Consider the following 19,553-nt stretch of genomic DNA (forward strand, 5'->3'; position numbering starts at 1 on the left):
AACTTGGGGCGTAGAGTCGCGTGGTGCAATCCGTTAAACCCTACACCTAATACTTTTCCCGCTAGAGGGCAGCAAAGTTCCAGCGACAGATTCGCCGAACCCCTAGGAATCCGCTGAAAATCCCTACATAGGGGTAACTTGGGGCGTAGAGTCGCGTGGTGTAATCCGTTAAACCATACACCTAATACTTTTCCCGCTAGAGGGCAGCAAAGTTCCAGCGACAGATTCGCCGGACCCCTAGGATTCCGCTGAAAATCACTTCACAGGGGTAACTTGGGGCGTAGAGTCGCGTGGTGCAATCCGTTAAACCCTACACCTAATACTTTTCCCGCTAGAGGGCAGCAAAGTTCCAGCGACAGATTCGCCGGACCCCTAGGACTCCGCTGAAATAGGGGTAACTTGGTCGCCGGACCCCTGGGATTCCGCTGAAAATCACTACATAGGGGTAACTTGGGGCGTAGAGTCGCGTGGTGCAATCCGTTAAACCCTACACCTAATACTTTTCCCGCTAGAGGGCAGCAAAGTTCCAGCGACAGATTCGCCGGACCCCTAGGATTCCGCTGAAAAAAATACATAGGGGTAACTTGGTCGCCGGACCCCTGGGATTCCGCTGAAAATCACTACATAGAGGTAACTTGGGGCGTAGAGTCGCGTGGTGCAATCCGTTAAACCCTACACCTTATACTTTTCCCGCTAGAGGGCAGCAAAGTTCCAGCGACTGATTTAAAGGCGCGACCGCCCTCAAAGGCAGGCGCGGCCGCCCGTCCCGCAGATGATGCCAATTGTCATCTTTGCATCCCCCCCCCCCAACGCTGCCGTGCGGTCAATGACCTCGCCGAGGATCGAGGAGCTTCGGGGATGCATCGCCGAGACGAGCCACAGAAATGGGTGAAACACAAAGTGCCATCGTACGCAGATCACATTCCCTATCACCGTTCCGTGCTTCTATCCTCAGGATACTGAAATCCTTCTCCCCCACGCCGCAACCCCCCTCCGGGCTGGACAGGCAACTTTATCTCATGCGGGCTGCTCCCTTGGAGCGGCACCGCTGCTCCCGAGGGAGCGCACCCCGTAGCCGGGTGCAGTGAGTACCTTGGGGCTGGGTGGCCTGTCTTCTGGATGGGCTCAGCCCCGGTGACTCACTAGGGTGCCTGCCCAGACCAATGTCTCCCCCTATATCCTATCATCCTCTCGGCTCTGAAATGGTCCCATCGGACCGAAAGGGCCTAACCCAACAAAACCAAAACATTCTCGATCCAGACGATCTCGGGCGGTGTCTCATCGACAAAATCCATAAGCCAGTCAGACTGGAACGCCATGCTCCCGCTACCTTTCATACTCCAAATTCACATGTAAAAAAGGTCAAGATGTAGCAAAACGTTTATTCTAAATCTAAATCGTTTAGACACAAATCATTCAACACTCATCAGAACACAATTTTGCTCCGCGTCTAGCCACGAAAAGGGTTAAAAAAACTGGCATCTCCATAATTAGTGTCACCCCTTGAATTATTTTAGCTTCTACCAAGACGAGCAAACACTAGTTTTCACACGCTCACATCAGTCCACATCCAGATCTCTGTTCTATCCACACTACCGCTATAGATGTCGCTCTAACCACTGTTAGGCCCGGCCGAGTACCGTGGTGAGCAGCGCCATGCGCACATACATGCCATACTCGGCCTGTCGGAAGTATGCGGCATGCGGATCACCGTCCAGCTCGGTGCTCACCTCATCCACACGAGGTAGAGGGTGCAGCACCACCGTGCGCGGTCCAGCCAGTGTCATCAGTTGAGGGGTGAGCACCAGACGCCCGGCGCAGCGCTCGTAGTCGGCCGGGTCGGCGAAACGCTCCCGCTGCACGCGCGTCATGTAGATGACGTCTGAGTCGGGCAGCGCCTCCTCGCTCCTCCAGGGAGGTACAGTGGGTCTGCGTTACTCTGCTTCACCCCCTAGGCGGCCACAAAGTCAACCACCTGGGGAAACAGACGGGAGGCGTGTCAGGGAGGAGAACAGCGGCGACTCGATCTGACATTCATGCCGTGCGTCATCTTCTCGAGCTATGTTTTTCAAAGTAACATCTACTGTCATTTCACATGCCTATCATCTCGCTATGGGTTTTCAAATAAGAATCAGCTGTCCAATCTTGTTTGTTTGTTTGTTAATTGGGGCTTTAGGGCGCGCCGACTGCTGAGGTCATTTTGCGCCCATAACCACGTACTAATAAAACAAGTGTGTCACAAGAAAGAACCTTCTAGATACTAAGACTAGAAAGTAAGACTCGATATAAAAGAGCAAGGTAAGATAAAATAGCGTTAAAGTGTCGTCCTAGACAACTGACTAGATGTAAGGACTAGAGAGGGCTAGTTGGATTGGGTCAGGTCGAGTAAATCACTTGGAAGTTGATCGATCGGATAAAATAAAAGATGCTGCCGGATAAAACCCAGGGTGACTCGTCACCCAGTAAGCGGCGGATAGTGGTACCCGGAGCGATGCGCCCGAGGTAGCGTGTCCGGTTCGGTTCAGCGAGAGGACAAGATAAAAGCATGTGAGAGACAGTGAGAGGCACGGTACACCTGCGGGCTGCGACAGGTGGGCTGCTCTTCTCCGCGGAGGAGATGACCATGCGTTGCATACGTATGGCCGATGCGCAGCCTACATAAGACGACTTCGTTATGTCTGGTACTTTGCATACATGACGACCAAGGCTCTAGAGTTGGCTTGATATCTCTCAGCTTACTGCTCGCGCGCGAGTCCCACTCCGCCTGCCACTGCGAGAGCATGGAAGATCGTACAACGGGATAGTAATCCCGGGCAGGCAGAGGAAATCGCCGAGTGTAGGGCGCTGCGGCAGCGCGTCTCGCGGCGGCGTCAGCAAGCTCATTGCCTTGGATTCCAACATGACTGGGAATCCAGCAAAAACGGATAGTTTTTCCGGACTGCTCCACCGAAGTTAGCCGAGTTAAAATATCCTGAATGATCGGGTCGACAGGATTAAACCGTCGTAAAGCCAACAGACTGCTTAGTGAGTCTGATAAAATCAAATAGAAAAAACCGTCGGACACCTCAATAAAACACAGAGCATTAGCGTCGCCACGGGGGGGGGGGCAAGCGGGGCAGCTTGCCCCCCCCCCAACCTCGGACCGGGCACCCCCTGAGATCGATACAGATCCGATGAGATTTTGGAGTCGGGGAAAAATGGGGGTACCTTTCTGAGAATGCCTGTGAGGTCAAACTCTGTTGGAACGTGCAGTTCAAACCAAAGTCAGAGTCGCAGTCGCCAAAATCTTCAAGACTCAGACTCCAGACTCGGAAATGCCAATGCCATGATTCATGCCATGTTCCTAGTTGGTTCTTTATTACATTTTGTAGCTGATTTTCATAAATTTTGGAGTGCTGACACATAATTTTCGTTCAAAGCGTGACACGAAATCTACGGGGCCTTTCTCAACTCTCGTCAAATGTCTGCGACAGGCACAAGTACCGTTCAAGTGCCGCAAGGCTCATGAGCCTGCTTTTCACACAGGCTCCTAAGGAGCTCCACTGAGCTCTAAGAAGCTTTCGGAGGGCCCAAACCGGCCTCTGAGAGTCCCACTGGTGTCCATGTTCTCTAGAGGGCCCATACAGGGATCTTTGAGGACATTATACATACGTAGACCTCTGAAGGGCCACACGAATCTTTGAGGGTGCCTTCGAAAATTTCTGAAAACCTCAACTGGCCTATGATAGTTCAGCCGAACTTTTGAGGCGACATACTTTACTAACCCCAACCCGGCATCTGAGGGGTCACAACTCACGTGTCCCTCTGAGGGCCGCAACACATGTTTCTTATGTCCCTACCAACGTAGGGTCCTTAAGGATTAGACACAGACCGCGACGGTCCACACTGTTATTCGAGGGCTCCAGGCTCACCCTGGGCCTAGTCTCTTAGCGCCCGCCGCCCACACTGGCTTCTGAAAGCTCGTGTGCCCTAAAGGGCTTTCCGGGCCCACCTTAGGCTCGATCTCCGGGATCCTAAGCAGGCTTCTGAGAGTCCACACTGACCCTGAGTGGCCTGAAATGGCCTGGAAGTCGCAATCCTATCTCTAAAGGGATCCCTTGCCGCTATGCCGTGCGTAACTTTTGGTTCCGTTAAATATTTTTGGTCGCGTTTGCAGCGCTTCCCTTCACTCGAAAAAACCAGAAACTTTTTGTTCACACTCGAGTGAACAAAACACTTCTTCTCACTGCAGCAAAGATGAATGATGTACTTCCGATTCACACTTCCGACATTCTCTCTCTGTCTCCGCCGAATGCCCAATTCTTAGCTACAATCGGCGGCTGGGATAAGCCCTATGCATTTCACGTAAAACCTCGGCATGCATGCGTGAATGGATGTTTTAGCGAGGTGATCCGATTCAAATGGAGCGTTTTTCACCTTCTTCTGGGTAATGATCATGAGCGACGAGAGTCTGCACAGGGGCCCTCTGCAGTGCGTCGGCAATCGCAGCCACTGTAATTCTAACGGTCGTTTTTGGGTCCACGTCAAAACAGCTAGTGACTATTGAGCTAGTGACTTTTGAGCTAGTACAAAAGAGCTAGTGCTTCAAAACAGCTAGTGACAACACAGCTAGCGCCAAAATAGCTAGTAATGCAAAATAGCTAGTGCATTAAATCAGCTAGTGACTAAACAGCTAGCGTCAATATAGCTAGTAGAGCAAAATAGCTAGTGCTTCATTATAGCTAAGAAATCGCTAGCGTGGACTAATAGCTAATAAGCAAAATAGCTTATTCGTAGAGCAGCTATTATAGATTCTTTCCCGACGAAGAGTCCCCACGGGTAGAAGGAGCAGAAGAGCACCGTAGTTTGACAAAATTATTTGGAATGCTAGGAGGGCAGAGGACGGGATCCCTAGGACAAACAACAAATTAGAAGCGGGGCACCGGGGAATTAAAGAGATGGCATATCGCGGGAAATACATATTTACAGTCATAGATATCTTGCATTTTTGAAGCGAAGTGAATGGGAAGGGAACAGAGGTCCAACGAAATTGCTATTTTGACGATAGCTATTTCGTCACTAGCTGTCTTGAGGCACTAGCTCTTTATGCTTCACTAGCTACTTTGACGCTAGCTGTTTTGTTACTAGCTGTTTCTAAGCACTAGCTATTTTGCTTCACTAGCTATTTTGACGCTAGCTGTTTTGTCACTAGCTGTTTTGAGGCACTAGCTGTTTTGTACTAGTTCAGAAGTCACTAGCTCAAATGTCACTAGCTATTCTGACGTGCACCCTCGTTTTTATCCAGAAATTTCAAAATTTCGATTTTTTTTGTAAAAAAATGCATGCTATAGCTAGAAGGAAAACTTTGTCACCATCGGATTCCTCGCACCATTGCGCGTCGAATGATATGTAAAACGAGTGAGTAACGGCTGGGGAAAGGCAAGATTTAACACAAAACTTGATTTTGCCCCCCAACCGAAAATGTCTGGCGACGCCTATGACACAGAGCCTTTTCAATGGCGACTAGCTCTGAGGAAAACACCGAGGCGCTGGGTGGAAGGGAAAACGAGCGGGTGTCCCGACCAGCGACAAAAGAGCAACCCGCTCCCTCGGATGTTTTTGAGCCGTCTTTGTAGACTGAAATAAAACCATCATACGAGGCTATATGCTCCAAGGCTCTGGTTTGTGCTTCATAGGGCAGCAGGCTATCCTTTTGAACTTCGGAAAGCGAGAGGTCCACCTGCGGCGGGGCGTTTCTCCAGGGTGGAGAAGGCGTTCCCCAGATACGCCGAACGCCGCGCAAGGCTATATTCGATATAGAGAATAAACCTCTTATGCGTGCTGCAAATGGATGACTCGTCCATTACCAGATGAAGCAATGTGACGCGAAAAGACGTACGGGTACATCGGATGCGTCGGGAATTGGCGTAGTTTAAGAGCATAACGCATCCCCAGCGTCTGACGGCGGAGAGAAAGTGACGGAAGGCCTCAGCAGCTGTTCTCAGCGACGGTGAGCAGCCTGCCCCACACAACTGCTCAAACGGGCATCAGTGTTCATAAATATAGGTAGAAAAGAAAAACCACACCAACAACTTTATTACTAAAATACATGAACACAATGTTAGAGTTCCCAATGATGTGCTATCTTCTACCAATAACATCCGAATCACGTTACATTTTCCAAATTTCAGCGGCTTCTGCTCACCTGGAAGGCCTCTGTCCTGGAGTCGGCCTCTCTCTGTGCACAGTCCACCTGGGACAGCAGCTCAGGCAGCTCGGCCAGCCGGGCGCAGCCGGCCTGCTCGGCCGACACCCGACTGCGAGTGGCCTCCAGCCAGGTGACCAGGCCGTCCCGGTCGCCGCAAAACTTCTCCCACACCTGACAGTACACCGAAATCAATGAAAAACTACATAAATTGAAACTCGTACTTACGGAGTTAATCTAACATGATGCCCTGTGGTACTGAACACAAAAAAAAATGAGCAAAGTATGCAGAGCGGTGAGTTAGTTAACATTAATGACTATCAGCGTACATTTTTTATTCAGCTCCGTCATGTCAAACAGTTTTTTTTTCTTACAAACAAACAAAGAGCATGAAAGCGACCACGACGTCGATCGTGCCGCAGCCGCACCTGTTGCCGCTCGGCCAGCCGTCCGACGTGCTCGTCCAGCTGGTCCAGCAGCTGCTGCAGGTGGCGCAGCGTGTGATCGCTCAGCTCGGCCGGCGGCTGCTCCAGCTCGCCGCGCAGCACGGTCAGACCGGCCCGCTCGGCGGCCGGTGCCAGCGCCGCGGCCTCCGCCTCCAGCGCCGCCTGCTCGCTCTGAGAAAACACACAGAAGGGCGGGGATGGATTAGACGGCACGTGCTGACCGAGCGGGGACAATCCAGTTTCGAGGGTAGACATAGCTGCTGTGCCTGCAGGATTCTGGATCATGGTAGTTGATCAGGTAAATGCAATACTTCACACCAAGTTTGATGATGCTTAACCAAAAGTAACGAGTCAGCACAAAGCAGCATTGGCTTTACTAGCTGCACTCCTTTGCGAATGTTACGAATGTTCAGGGGCTGCCAACTACGATTGTCCATCGCGTTCTAACATGAACTAACACAAACCCAGAAGCAGAAACATCTACCTGCAGCCTCGTCAACAGATACTACCTTGCAGTCGACACCCACCAAAGTCTGCTCCACTCACCTGTAGCGTCACCAGATCCTGTTTGAGCTGCGGCACCTTCTCGGCGGTCAGGGAGTCGGACTGGAGTCGGTCCGACATCACCGATAACTGATCGCCCAGACGCTTACTGAAACACGTCACAGACATTTCGTCAGATTGGCTACCAAGAAAACATTCCCTAAAAAGTAGCCAAGGCGCTAGCCCACTGTCACGCTCGATTACTTGTTCAACTCGTCATATTTTCACATTACAAGTGTTAAAGTCACATTCCATCCCCCTATTACAGAGCTGTGAGAGGCCAGCTCTGCCCACAGTCCCACGGCATGGTGTGTGTGTCTGTGTCCTGTTAAACGGACCTTTGTGATGTCATGTCGGCCCACAGGCCCACGGCCTGGTGTCGGTCGGTGACGGCCGTCTGCGTCTGCCGCGCCGCTGCGCACAGCTGCTCAGAGTGGTCGCGCAGTTGGGCGTTCTCCTTAGACGGCCGCTCGTTGTAGAGGCTGGTGGCGTCCTCCCGAACAGACTTGCAGCTCGTTAATTTCTGAGGGAGCAGAGGCAGCGATACACCGTCAGCCAGGATTTACTCACCACCTGGAGGGCGCTATTCGCAGCTAACGCCCTATAAATATAGTTACCACAGGGTACCAGTCACACATAGTACCACAGCGCGCACATCATTACAATGGATTCCCGTTGATCATTTTTCATGGAAAATGGCAATATTTGAATAAGGAAATGGTAGCAAGATGAGAAGAAACAGCAATAATGACGTATGGTCCAACTAACACTTCACACAAGCCATTAATAAAATTAAAAAATCGTGGCTACTCCGGCTACATTTCGAATACGTGCGAATGCGTCCAAATCACGCCAAATATGCCATCGAAAAATAAAAACTGCAAAACACGTGAACAAATTTTTCTGGAACAAAGTTCCAGAGACCAGAGTAATGTATTTTACTCGAAGATGACAACCACAACATCAAATATTGAAAACTTCTAAACGATATTGTTCCAAGTCCGCAATTATTGTCCGCAATTGGAACACGTCCCAGTTGACGCATGATTGGTGTGCGTACGTTGCTTGCGCCGTTATTGAAGAGGACAAGCAGAACATAACGGAAATCACACAACTTGCTAATCGTAGCCAAATTGCAATGACTTATCCATAGACAGCATAAAACTATGATGTGCGAAGCCCCTTTTTCCCTTCTACCCCCTGTTCTCCCTGCCCTTCCACTTCTGGTCTCCCTTTCCATCTCCCCACCACCCACCTCTGGCTGGCGGCGTCGGCCGTCTTGGCCTGCCTCTGCCTCAGTGTCTGGTTCAGCTGGGAGACCTCGGTGCGCAGGGCAACCACGTGAGACCGGAGCGCGGCGGCTCCCTCCGGGTTCAGCAGGTCGGCCAGCTGGTCACAGCGCTGCTGGAGGCCGAGCACGGCCGACTGACGGCCCGGCAGCTCACTCACCGCCGGCTGCCGCAGCACGGGACGGGCAGACAGGAGAAGTTAGCGGGTGGAGTCGGTACGCATCTCATCTGGCACGCTGCTCTGACAAATTCAGACCATTTGCTCGCATTAACAAAAACAAAAACATGATTACCTTCAATACGATCCATTTTCACATAATTGGCATTCTTATTTCCCCACATACCACCAAACCAGCACTCACCCACATACAGTTCCACCTAACAAGTCGACCGACCTTAGATCTTTGACTAAAATACCCATTCTGACCTGCAGGGTGTCCACTGTCCAGCTCCTGGCTGGCGTCAGGCACGTCTCTCTCGGCGGGTGCAGCGGCGGCCCACCTCGTCCAGCCACTGACGCACAGAGGCCAGCTCCGTGTGGACGTCCCGGAGAGTGGTCACCAGGCCCTGGCGGACGAGAAACAATGGTCAGTGACGGGCGGCCCGTGAACCACGGGTCAGAGGCGGGCTAATGGGGAGACTGAAGTGACCACTGAACGGCCATGGCCGGGTCAACACTGCAGCAGTGCAGCAAAGCTGACTGAGCAACTGTACAGTATAAAATGAATCTAATCAATGGCCGGAGTCAGTCACCTACCTGCATCTGCTGCACCCAGGCGACCGATGTCTCGCGGACCTTTGTCCAGCGTGTGACCAGCGAGTCGGCCTGGTCCGAGACGTTAAACACCTGAACCATCTGGGCACTCTCGTCCACTATCACCTGAAAACAACGGCGATGGTGATGGTAGTGATGATGATGATGATCTGGGTTTTAGAATTAGAGTGGCAACCCAGCATACCAACCAGTTCCATATCACATCGCAATCAGTTTGAATGTGTAAGCGCGACTGAGCCGGAGAGGATATTCAGCATTTAGGTACGCCAAAGCAAAACTACGTTTTGGCCATTACACATAGACACCGTACAAGTAACCTGCAAGTCAACTGACTACAGACCACGTCCACCGTAACATATCCCTTAAGCCGTAACGGCGTAATATATCCCTTAGCCCCACAATGTGCTCGCAGTGGCACTGACCAGACTGCCGCAGCCTTTCCCACCTTGACGGCCGGCTCCTTGTCGACACACTTGGTCCTCAAAGTGCTGGCACTGCTGCAGTATCTGGGCGGCTTCCTCCAGCTCAGCGGGCCGCGGCAGGTCGGCGGCCACCTTCTCCTCTGCCCAGTCTAGCCACGGCACCAGCTCGCCCACCTGGCCGAGCGGTCAGACGCGAACTCAATGGAGTGACACGGGTGTCTGCAATGCACAGTCCCTCTCTGTTCTTCTAAAAACAGAATTGCCGCTCTCTTCCCGCACATACACGAATAAAAGTAAATACCAAAACGCGCTCCAATACGCGTTATTATGCACAACAGCACGCATGATGCGATAGCATCGATGACGAACCCGCAGCCGGCATTGATATGATATTAAAAAGTAGGGCCTATTTCTCCTATCATACTCACACCAGAAAAGATTTAATCAATCTGTGTTTCCCGAACCATCCGGTGTGGCCCACTAAACTGTTCCTGGTATTGTGCCAGGTTTGTACTCTCACCTGCTCCTGGTGCGTGTACCTGGTTCGTACTCTTACCTGCTCCTGGTAGGTGTGCCAGTGTTTGTACTCGTCCTCGAGCACGGCGCGCTGCTGTGCGGCCGCCTCGCTCATATGCTGTAGCGTGTCTCCAAGGATAGCCAGCTCGCTGCGAAACTGGCCGCCGTCGTAACCCTCTGTGGTGGAAGGGGAGCGGGTCAGTACCGCAGCATGTGATAATACATGCAACGATACATCCTGCTTTCTTCAGGTCTGATGCAATGCGATGATGGTGGCAGCTACAGACCGGAACGTAATAAATGCCGTCATTATTTACCAAACAGACTTATTTGTGATTATGGAAGCAAAGATTGATGTCATCTAACTGATCGATGTCATCTCTTATTCATATGACGAATTCGATATCACATCGCAACCAATAGGCAGTCAGATGAGTCCCATCGTGTCCCAAGTAAGGGGAAGCCTTTGCCGGGTCGCTCGCGAACACCGTTACCTGATTGTAGCGTGTCCATGAGTTCGTTCAGCTGCTGCCGCTCCTCGGCGTGCTGCTGCAGCTGCTGGGTCAGCAGCTGCAGCTGCTGACGGCGCGTCTCCGGCGGCATATCCAGGGTGCTGAGCCGCTGCTGGCTGCGCTGGGCTGACTGGAGACCCAGTCGCACCACCTCCACACGGTCACTGACCTGCAGGGCGAGTCAAGTTACAAGTCTCATACAGAGGTATCTGAAAGGTCACTGAACGTAAATAAAAAAAAATGATCCGGGAGAATTGAACAGCATTACTACACACAGGCGACCAGAAGTGTCTCCCAATGGCTGAGCTTTCAACGTCATCTCTTCAGCTTTCAAGGTTGACAGCAAATACAACTCTCATTGCTCCTACTCCGCCAGAGTCCCTGGTCGTGACACAGCGACTGCAGTGTTGCGCCTCTAGACCAGCCCAATCACTACACGTGGTCAAGTCTTCGCGCCCGTCGCTTACCTGCGCCCAGGTCTGCGCGGCACTGGTGAGGTTGTCCATCTTCTGCTGCAGCTGCTCCGAGACAGCGGCCACGTCGGCGTCACTCTCATCCACCTAAGCAAGGGTGGGATACGCTCGTCAGCACACAGAAACGCCAATCAGGGAAGCAAAAGGGACAAGCCGAATACGGTCTAGACAACCAGCAGACAATGAACTGAGGACAATAACAGTTAGTGATATTCAAACCATTCCCGACGCACTTCATCAGGACATCAGAAAACTTCTCTCGTCAGCGTTCTTCATAACCCACCTGCTGTTTCAGCTGCTGGGCGGCCTCGGGCGCCAGCCGGCCGCCGAGCTGCTGGGCGATCTGCTGCAGCCGCTGCTGCATCTGCTGCGCCCGCTCCGGCTGCTGGGTCTGTACGTGCGCGGCCAGCTCGGCCAGCGCCGGGCCCGGCTCGGCGGTGTCGGCGGCGGCGTCCAGCGCTGACCGGTGTGTCGCCAGCGCGCACTGCAGGTCGGCCCGCCGGTCGGCCAGCTCCGTCCACAGACGCTCAGTCTCTGACGGGTCGGAAGCCGGAAGGAGAACGGTCAGGCGGGTGTGACAAATGATTGCTACGCGAGTTAGACGGACGACGATTAGGCGGCCAGAAGAACGATAACGAGGCCGGTCAGATGTACAGGTCTCGCGAGATTAAGCGGTAGGTTTTGCACTTTTACATTTCCGGTTATATCTCAGAAACTAATCGATCTACGATGAAGCCATTTTACACGATCATGGCCGGCTTGTTACCCAACAAGTCGATCGCATCTTCAACACTTAAAAGTTTAAGACGACGAAGATATAGCCTAAAGTACACTAAATTTTCTAGGTGCAAAACCTACCGCTAAAACCCGCGAGACCTGTACCTCTGGACAAATAAGTACGCGACATATCATGGCCAAACAGATTGTTTGCATCAAACTGCAAAAACTTCTATTAATCCTTTCGCTAGGCCCACAGCTATGCAATGTGCATGTTATCTGCCGAACACGTGGTCGCACACCGCGTCACCCGCCCTTACCTGTGGCGCTGTCCAGTCTCTGTATGACCTCGGCGTTGCTCTCTGCCCAGACGAGCTCCAGTTGCTCCAGTGCCTCGGGCAGCAGTGCAGGCGCCTGGCTCAGGTCCCGGCTCAGGTCCCTGCCGCGCTGCACGGCCGCCAGCACGCGCGGCCGCTGCTCCTCGAGTCGCTGCACGGCGCGCTGCTGCTGCTGCCTGCTGTCGGCCAGCTGGTCGGCGCTCTTCCAGACGGTGGGTAGCTCCAGCCACTCAGTGACGCCCCGCTCAGCGGCCTCGAACCGGCTTCACGCGTCAGAGGAGCTGTTCAGCTCCTGGGAAAGGCAAACCATACGCAGGTCAGCACACAGCCCAACTCAGGAGGCCTTGAATCGCAAATCGCCCAATCACCCCCCCCCCCCCCCCCCCAGATCCCACCAGCTGTAGCCGTCAGGCCCCTCCAGTCCCCAACTTCTGAAGTGGATCCCCTCCACCTCCCAATAACCCTACCAGCACAGCTGTGGCCGAATCGTCTCTCCCAATCATGCACACCTCCTCCAGTCCTCATTTCCTCTCTCCCAGTGGCCAGTCCCCCTACCGCATCTCTGCTTTCTTCCACTCCCCACCTGCTGCATCCGCTCGGCGCCGGCAGTGAGCTCGGCGAACCGGCCACTGACGGCCGCCTGTTCCCTCTCCAACTGAGTGGTGTCCAGGGCCGGCACGGCACGCGCCGCCTCCAGCAGACCCGACACGATCTTGGTGGTGGAGTCCAGCAGGGAGCGGCAGTACAGCTGCCGGGAGAGCACCGTCTGCCGGGCGGGAACCAGCCGACAGTGAGAAAACGCTACGGGTAAGTGTGAAGTGGCCATGGGAGGTCGAATGGCGGGCTTGAATCGACATATTAGCAAAGCCAGATCTATGGCGAGTGCGGCTTATGTGAATTACACGAGCAGAATTCAGGAGTATAAAATACGTCATAAAGGACATAACACGTCCCATCTGATGGCTTCACGGTGAAACATTTAATGAAAGAACATTGAGTAGGTGACCATCCACGGCTCGAATCACGCATAAACATCATATGAAACACGCACTGCTGTTTCACCAGAAAATCTAAAAAATCCGTGCGTGAGAATACATTCACTGGCTGAAATACTTTCACCCAACAGCCATCCACCACTTCGTCAGATCCCTCTCCTACCCGTCGCCTACCACCCAGACAGAATTCCGCACCTGCAGCTGGTCAGCCCGCTGGGCCACCTGCCCGCCTCGGTGGCCGGCGCCGGTCCGTCCAGCAGCTTGGACAGCTCGTCCAGCCAGGCGAAGACCTCTGCCTGTCCGCGGCCGGCCGCTGCCAGCCGGTCGGCCGACTGGGCGCATACGTCCGCCTGCTGCTGGCAGCCCGCCTGGCCGTCCGACACCGACTCTGAGGAGCACGAGGGTGGAGTCGGTCAGGGGTGGCACATCACATATGCGGTGGTTAGCTCAACGCAAATATTTTCATAATTTACAATACGAATTTGATAGCGAAACGCAACTTATAATCACCACTAAGGGCATCAGATCTCTTCAAAACTCATAACTACGTCGACATTGCTAAATCATTTGGCAGTTAAGGACTCGGTCATTCTGTTCCGACCTACCCTAAGACAACCTGTCACCTCACGCAATGTGTCCATCCCCCAGCTGCCGCCTCACCTCTGAGCTCTCTCAGTGTCTGCGTCATCTCCTGTTGTTTCTCGGGAGATACGTCCTCGCCGAGTAGCTGGATAAGCTTGCCGGCCGTCTTCAGACCGGCTTCAACGTCGGGCAGCTCCGCTAGCAGCTCCTGAGGAGAATCAAATGAGAAACGGAAATTATTGGTGAATGGTAGACATGGTGCTGTGGAAATGTATAGAGATTATAGGATCTCAACCAGGCACTTCAGCTGCATGATTGTCTCGATGGAACAATATGTTGTTCCGATTGAAGGAAATTAGCACGAGTCAAAAGGCATACACACACATAGTCGGGTAAGATGAAAGCATCCTCATCTGCGCCTCCTATATCCTTATGTGCCCCCTAATTCTCCCCCTCCCACTTCCCACTCCGTTCCACCCGTCTTTACCTGTGCCTCCTGTCTCCCCTCCCCTCCCTCACCTGCGCCTCCTGCCTCCTGTGCGCCAGCTGCGGCTGTCGACAGTCCAGCGGCGCAGTCAGCAGCGCCTCGGCCGTCTCCGCCCAGCGCCGCGGCCGGGCCGTGGCCTCAGCAAACTCGGCCAGTCGCTGGCGGATCTGGCCGCTCTGCATGTAGCGCTTCACGTGCTGCCGGTCGACATGGTGCTGTTAGATTACTCACTCATGAGTCCGGAGCAAGCAAAGTGGGTGGTCAGGCACAGGATGGCAAGTCGGAGAACGGTGCGGATCCGGGACTAATTAGTTTCATTAAGGTAAAAAGCTTTTGCTGACATGAAAATGGATGAGACGGTTGTCATCAAAGCTGCAGTGGGACACTTAAGTACGGAAGAAAGAAAGGACACTAAAGTACGGTCCGAAACAAGATTAAACATATATTTAGATTACACACCGATGAATAAAAGTCATACTGGAGGAGCTCCACTCACTCACCTGCCGTGACCGACTTGAAAGTTGCCCAGACTGACAAGGAGGGCCTTCCAGTTGTCGACGTGTTTTATTCTCCGAAGATGAGGCACATTGTGCCGAATGGGTTCTCCATCATCGAATGTGCCATAGTAATCAGTAATCAGTTCATAATCAGTGGCTGTAAGAAGCTGTCTTTTTATCTGGTCTCTCGTTTGTGCCAGTTCCTCGGCACCTATGTCTTCTCTGGCGAGCTCTCCGGTGAGGAGACTCCGTGCGTACAGGCAGACATACAGCCCGCAGCTGATGGCGTCCTTCTGCTTCGGGATGTTGGTCGGAGAGAGGTACTTCCATTCCGACCACCTCATCGCCACTCCGGGACGGGACAAGGCCATGAATTTCTGAAGCAGTGCGACGTCGCTCCTCGTCATGCCCGGGCCAAGTGAGTCAAAACAAGCAATAATCTTCATGTCAAAGTTCACGACAACCAGAACCCAGTGGTTACCGCCCATGGTGTTCCCGGGCAGGATCCAGATGTTTCTTCTCAGCTGTTTATGTAATGTCACATGTTTTCTGGTGGCAGACGTCACGCCGTGTGTTTTCAGGATGTCCCAAAAATGACTAGCGAAAAGACAAGCCGGTGCTCCTGTTCTCGTGATTTCCGATCCGATGAACCCCGACAGGATGTTGTCATTCAACCAGTTCTCTCCGTCCAGGACGTCGATATCTTCCTGATACAGGAATCCTAGATGTTCGTTGGGTGTTGGCCTCAGCTTAGCCTCTTTGTCTTCATCTGTCTCAGTTTGCGAGTCCACTTCAAGTTGGCATGACGTGTTCATCATAACGTCTGGCTGGGGACCGGGCATAACGTCTGGCTGGGGACCGGGCCTATGTTCTCGGCTTGTTACCTTAGGCGATATCAAGTGCTGCAGGACGCGGGGCGGCGTCTTCCGCCTGAGGTACGTGGTCCGTCTTTTACCTACCAAGTTTTTATCTGACTTCTTCCACCCCTCCTCTTCTAGGTCAATGTTCGTTGCATCCAGTTCCTGTTCTTCCTTTCTTCTTTGTTTTTTGGCTACTGGGCGTGACGTTTCTTCTCCAGCGCTTGAGTGACCAGCTACAGGTAGCGCATGGTCACCCTCATCATGTTTTCTCTTTTTAACTGGATGCCCCTTCACATTGGCCTTTTTTGATCTGTCTTGCCCTGCGTGCGTCTTTTCCTTTCGTCCTCTTTTGGGCAAAGGCCGTGTCGGGATCAGGTCCGCCTTCATTCTTGCCGTCATGTCTTTCATGATGACCTTAACGAAATCAGCTGGGTGGAGGCGGCGGCGACCACGCAGCATTTCCTTCTTGAGAGTTCGCATGTAACTTTCCACGTGGGCGTTGCTTGTTGTCTGTGCTGATATCACTTGGCTCCAAAGCGGAGCCAGCGGCATCAGAGTGCCCAGCAGGTAGCTTATAAGGCGAGGGCAGTAGAAACGGTTTTCGACCTCTCCGGACTTATCCAGATGATCTTCGATCTCAAATCGCACGCGGTCAAAGTGTCGCCCAAAAGGCGTGCCTTTTCTCATGGTGGAATTTGCCTTCACATGTCCCTGCGGTGGCTCTTGGTGATCATCGTCTGGACCACAGTCGTCTGCCTGCTTTTCACTGACGTCCAGAGACGTGGGTTCTTGATGTGAAAGTGCCAATTCACACACAGCACGGAACAGTCTATCCAGAGATTCCATGGACCTGGCCTGTTGCATCTTCGCGAAAAACCACATAAACGTGGCCTTGCTTTCTTTGCTCAATTTGAGATTGGTCAGCTCCATCGACAACTGCTTGCTGGCATGAGCACAGCACAGGCTTAGGAGAGTGTCAGGTTTCTTGTCTTTTCCGTGGATATAGCGCCAGCACTTCTCAAGGTACAGTGATACAGAGCACTTGAGGATACCTTCGGCAGCCGCGTTCAGCAAGGCCCAAGAAAAATCAGTCACTATCCTTGGGGGCGTGAACTTTGCGCCAGTGACCAGCTTGAAGTCTCTCGCTAGCTGGCTGAGGAAGTGAGCTATCGTTGGTGCCGTATGACTTTCTGACAGCATGCTCGCCAAAGGGAAGCTTGTCGATGACTCATCTTCGGCTACTACCACATAGAACAAGGGGGCTTTTTCCCCCATCTTTCTTGTTACTGACCCGGTGGCGTCGATGTGGACAGTGGTGTGCAGTCTTCTGTATTTTCTGAGAAAATGCTCTCGGTATGTATGTATAACCAACGGTACCTTTCCTATGAGACGGATAGCACCAGGTAGCTTGGTGCTCAGGTGATCTTCATCCTTTGACACTTCCATCCGGATGGCGATATCAGTGCTCCAATCCTTTGAGAACCTTTTTTTGGCTCGCACCTCAGAAGCCGCCTGTCGCAATACATGAGCTGGTGGAGCTTTGGTAATGTTGCCATCCTTCAACTCAGCTTCTGGGGCGTCTTCCAACAGTTTTCCTCGGGTCTGGTGAGCGCCATACGCATCCACTTGCTCCCCAACATTTTCTCGATCGTATCCGGTCAACCAGCGATGGGCGAAGTAAGAGCCATGTTGAGGACTTCCACTTTGTAGCACATTGACCTTAAGTCGATCCGAAGGCCATGAACAGAGGGTTCCCATCGTCAGAGTGTAGGAATGACATCCTGGCATCTTGCATCTCGCTTTAGCGGTGAACATGTGACCGGTCGTCTTCCGCGATCCGGGCTTCTTCAGGCGACTGTAGTGAAACGAAAGAACACACGCTGGTTTGATCACATCAACCATCTTCTGACTCATCACTTTTGTCCAGCCTTTCTTCATTCTTCCCCTAGTGTACATACTATCCCATTCGGAAGGCGAGAGGGTCACCGTATAGCGCTTTACAGGTGGTTTCAATCTCGTTTCACCCTTCCGTTTCGGGCTAGCTGAACACCTTCTGTACTCGGGTTCTTGAAAGTCACGCATGGGACTCGGCATAGGAGTTGTATCGTCCAGTTCAGCGGCGTACTTTGGTGAGCTCTTAGGCGATCGCTCTGGACTTCTGTGGAGTTCAGGTTGATCTGGTTTACGTGCACAGTGCTTCTGTTCGAGGTGTCCGGACTCGTCAAGACAGTCATAGGCGGGACTCGACGAGAGCGCTCCATCCATCTCCACATTACGCAATGGTGAACTTCCGGCACTTGTCCTACGACTGCTGTTTGCTTCGAGTAGAGCTGGGCTGGATGCACAAACCATGTGCTCCAATGTTTCTGAAGTCCTCCCAGGAGACCCCGGCACTCGTGTTCCACACGCTTCCAACTCGGACATCACTGACAAGGGGCTTGGCGAAAGGTCAGGGGCGCTGAAGTGGTCAATCAGAGTTGGTTCCTGTGCTTCTGATACATGGTCCTTCGACTGGCGCAGCCATTCCTTGTGCTGACTACCTTGTGGTGCGTACGTTGAAGAGGTTGCCGAGTCCACACCCAATCCTTTCTCCGGGATTCTTTGGTAGTTGCTAAACGTGGGTTCAAGTTCGCGCTGTTCTCGCATCTGGTTCTCCACCCATCTGCTAAACCACTTAACTCGTCTATACGTCATGAATAGTATCAGAGCACGCTTATAACTCAGCCTACGCTGCTTCTGGTTTTTCTGCTCCATCAATATTCTCACCACTTGCTTCCAAAACAGCCAGTCGCCGATGGATGAGCGGAGATGGATGGACAGGAGGACACGTCGGAGGTCCTGCGCAAGAAAGGAACATGATGTTAGGATTGTGGCCGAGGGTCAAATATATTACATAGGGATGGGGCATATGACGGGTGTCACCTATTTTTTTTTTTGCACAAAATTTTGACAAGTGCCAATCTCAGGTGAATGATCACAGACCCATGAAATTTCGCACATATTGATATTTAGAGTCAACGATTGTGCATACGCCCATGATCAAATTCTGCTTTTCCGCGCACTATTCATTCACTTTGGAGGTTCACTATGAATCAAATTGATGTTGTGCAAAAATGTGGCGAATTTTTTTTTTTTTTAAACACGGCCACTTGACGGAAGCTTAGCTTGGGCCTCAATTAAAGGCAAACAGGTTTTCTGAAACACATGTCAACTAAATCCAAAAGACCCTTGAAACCTGAGGAACTGTCGGACATGCGGGCAAAAGGAAGTTTTGTCCCAAAACGGTAGATTTTGTGCCGAGAAGCACCTCCCCTTTGAAGGCTGCAAAGAGATAAAGAGATTTCCAAGTAAAACATTGGCGTATTATCCTTTGGCCCCATTTCGCCCACTCCCACCTCGAACTTCAGGAGAAACTCACCTCCAAAACGATCCATCGTGGAAGGTCTCGCTCGCCAGCCTCCATGACACACGACTGTTTACTACACGTCCTGTAAGAGACATAATATTTTGGAAATGCCATAACAAGGTGATACAAATCATGCAAGTTGTTAGAGGCTATCCAAAAACGATATAAGTCCTTTTAAAAATTGAGTATGTACCGGGTGGCCCAATAAAAACATTTCAAACTTTGAAGGTCTATATCTCCCGTTCCTATAAAGCTAACCAAACCAAACTTTCGCCACTAATACAACATTTTGTTGCGCAACAGTATTCATAGTTTTGAGACCGTAACATCATTTTGGTACCGACATGGCTATGTTGAATAAAGTGACGCATTTCTACGTTTTTTTTTTTTTTTTGGTTTACGAGGGACTGAAATAAAAGTTGTCCGGAAAAGTTGTCCCTCGGGTGGCTTACAGCAGGGGACGGCAATGCCTTAGACATGTACAGCCCACCGCTAAAGTAATGTAGGGAAC

At 52.1% G+C, this 19,553-nt stretch overlaps 1 protein-coding gene across 1 annotated transcript; it reads right to left on the minus strand.

Moving 5' to 3' along the window:
* Window positions 1-1,366: 1,366 nt before the first annotated feature.
* On the minus strand, window positions 1,367-19,070 carry LOC122379726 (microtubule-actin cross-linking factor 1-like). Its single transcript, XM_043362131.1, has 19 exons — window positions 19,032-19,070; window positions 14,312-14,476; window positions 13,871-14,000; window positions 13,441-13,598; window positions 12,799-12,981; window positions 12,198-12,468; window positions 11,444-11,694; window positions 11,155-11,247; window positions 10,670-10,856; window positions 10,216-10,352; window positions 9,683-9,833; window positions 9,220-9,342; window positions 8,890-9,029; window positions 8,429-8,628; window positions 7,512-7,696; window positions 7,177-7,282; window positions 6,613-6,801; window positions 6,185-6,358; window positions 1,367-1,975 (listed from the first exon to the last, which is right to left on the minus strand). Exons 1-12 carry the CDS (start codon window positions 19,068-19,070, stop codon window positions 9,302-9,304), a joined length of 1,806 nt encoding a protein of 601 aa, XP_043218066.1. The 3' UTR covers window positions 1,367-1,975; window positions 6,185-6,358; window positions 6,613-6,801; window positions 7,177-7,282; window positions 7,512-7,696; window positions 8,429-8,628; window positions 8,890-9,029; window positions 9,220-9,301.
* Window positions 19,071-19,553: the final 483 nt, after the last annotated feature.

The sequence above is a fragment of the Amphibalanus amphitrite genome, unplaced genomic scaffold (assembly GCF_019059575.1).
Source record: "Amphibalanus amphitrite isolate SeventyFive unplaced genomic scaffold, NRLGWU_Aamphi_draft 000083F_arrow, whole genome shotgun sequence".
NCBI lineage: Eukaryota > Metazoa > Arthropoda > Thecostraca > Balanomorpha > Balanidae > Amphibalanus > Amphibalanus amphitrite.

Coding starts and splice junctions, on each gene's coding strand:
- LOC122379726 (XM_043362131.1), bottom strand. CDS start 19,070: ATGGATCGTTTTGGAGGTGAGTTTCTCCTGAAGTTCGAG. Junction 14,477..19,031: donor AGTTTCTCCTGAAGTTCGAG/GTGGGAGTGGGC, acceptor GTCGACCGGCAG/CACGTGAAGCGCTACATGCA. Junction 12,469..12,798: donor GCGCCGAGCGGATGCAGCAG/GTGGGGAGTGGA, acceptor AGCCGGTTCGAG/GCCGCTGAGCGGGGCGTCAC.